The sequence below is a fragment of the Malurus melanocephalus genome, unplaced genomic scaffold, assembly GCF_030028575.1.
Source record: "Malurus melanocephalus ecotype Western Australia unplaced genomic scaffold, MMel_1.1 scaffold_518, whole genome shotgun sequence".
NCBI classification, from domain to species: domain Eukaryota; kingdom Metazoa; phylum Chordata; class Aves; order Passeriformes; family Maluridae; genus Malurus; species Malurus melanocephalus.
In genome coordinates, this window is record NW_026623750.1 from 177746 (window position 1) to 179708 (window position 1963).

At 67.6% G+C, this 1963-nt stretch overlaps 1 protein-coding gene across 1 annotated transcript in view; it reads left to right on the plus strand.

The window, feature by feature from the left end:
* Positions 1 to 549, plus strand: part of CHRNA10 (cholinergic receptor nicotinic alpha 10 subunit) — a 2915-nt gene extending 2366 nt beyond the window's left edge. The window contains exon 5 of the mRNA XM_057381634.1: positions 65 to 549. Within this exon, the coding sequence (XP_057237617.1) occupies positions 65 to 549 (485 nt within the window). The remainder of the gene's footprint in view (positions 1 to 64) is intronic.
* Positions 550 to 1963: the final 1414 nt, after the last annotated feature.

Sequence of the window (1963 nt, forward strand, 5' to 3'; positions counted from 1 at the left end):
TGGCACAGGGTGGGGCAGTGGCACAGGGCGGGGCCATGGCACAGGGGCGCCGCTGCCCCCGCAGGGAAGTACTACATCGCCACCATGACCATGATCACGGCCTCCACCGCGCTCACCATCTTCATCATGAACGTGCACCACTGCGGGCCGGGGGCCCGGCCCGTGCCCCCCTGGGCTCGACGCCTCATCCTGCACCACATGGCCCGGCTCTGCTGCGTCTACGAGGTGGGCGAGAGCTGCAAGAGCCCCCGGCGGGCGCTGGGCGGGCGGGCGGGGCTGGGGGGAGCCGGGGGGCAGGGGGAGGGCCACGGGGAGGGGCGGGTGGGCACCGAGGCGGGGAGCTGCCCCTGGGACCATTGCCTGTGCCACCACGACTCTCTGCTGAGCAACGTCGGGTACATCGCCGGCTGTTTCCGGCGGCACCGCGCCAACCAGCGCCGCACCGGCGAGTGGAAGAAGGTGGCCAAGGTGATGGACCGCTTCTTCATGTGGATCTTCTTCCTCATGGTCTTCCTCATGAGCGTGCTGGTCCTGGGCAATGCTGCCTGATGGCGGCGCGGACCCAGCACCGTGAACCCCCCGGGGACGGCGGTGGCTGCGGCTGCCTCGGGAGGGTGACACATCCCAAAATGCCGCCGGTCCCCCCCAAAGCCGCAGGGTGGTACCTGCACCTGCACCTCAGCTGCCGGGCTGAGGGGTCCCAGCCTCTGTCCGAATGGGCACCCACATCATCCCCCCAGCATCCCGCACCTGAGAAATCCATCAAACCCCAAATAAACCATGGAAGGTTTGTCCTGCCTCCGCTGCCTGTGACCAGGGCGCTGGCCGGGATGAAATTGGCCTGGGAGGGGAGGGGAGTGATGATAAATTCACCAGGACTGGTGAGTGCTGGGATGGGGAGAGGCCGTCCTGGACACAGCGACCACCAAAGGAAGAGTTCTGGATTGCCAGGGAAGCAAGAAGGGAGRCARCAGAAATGGAGAGGGATGGCCTTTGCACGAAGGGGCAGCAAATCAGGAGGTGACAAGGATGTCCCGAGGTCCTGCAGGGGRAWAACAAGAAGGACCAAAGCCCCACTAAGAACTTAACGTGGCTAYTGCTGTGAAAGACAAGAAAAATTACTTTCACAAATAATAGCTTATGTCTGGTTTTTTGTGTGTATTGGTTTGCATGGATCAAGCCCGGAGAGTGTGGATTTGGCAGAGTCAGGTCTTGCGTGAGCAGCCCGAGCCCCTTCCAGGACAGGGGAAGGGCTGGGGACGTCGCTGTGGCTGGGACGCGTCCCGGCCGCTCGGCACGGACACGTTTCGCTCCTGTGGCTCCGGCAGCGCCGCCGGCAGCGGCAGCTCAGCGGCGGCGGCAGCAGCACGGAGGGAGGTGGCGGCTCCACCAGGCTCCCAGGCACTCGCCGAGCCGGGCACGGAGCTTGCCCAGGGACCGGCCCGGCTCCCGCTCCCGCTCCCGCTCCGCGGGCACCGGCTGCGGCTGCTGCTGCGGGGCGGGGCGCCGGGCCGAGCCCCACCACGGATCGGCGGTCGGGATGACCAACTCCAGCCCCGCGGAGCTGCTGCTGCTGCTGCTGCCTTCGGAGCCCTCGGCCTCGGCGATCAGAATGTCCCTGGGGATGAACCAGGCCACGGCCGCGGAGCTGCTGCGCTCCAGCTGCGGGGAGCGCCTCTCGCCTCGGGCCGCGGGCTCGGCTTTGTCCTGCTCGGGRCCATCGCCCGCCCTCGGCCGCTCCCCGCCGGGGCCCTGCGGACACTCTTTGCCCCCCAGCAGCCCCGGCTCCCCGGGCACCCTTGTCCGGGCCGCCTTGCAGCCTCTCGGCATCTTCGGCCACTGGGGCAGCTGCGTCTCCAGCTCCCTGCGGTGTTCCTCGAAGAGCGCCTGCGAGTCCCGGGAGCTGCGGATGAACCTTGGGAAATGCCTCCTGGAGCTCACGGAACTGCGTGGGGAGCTGCCA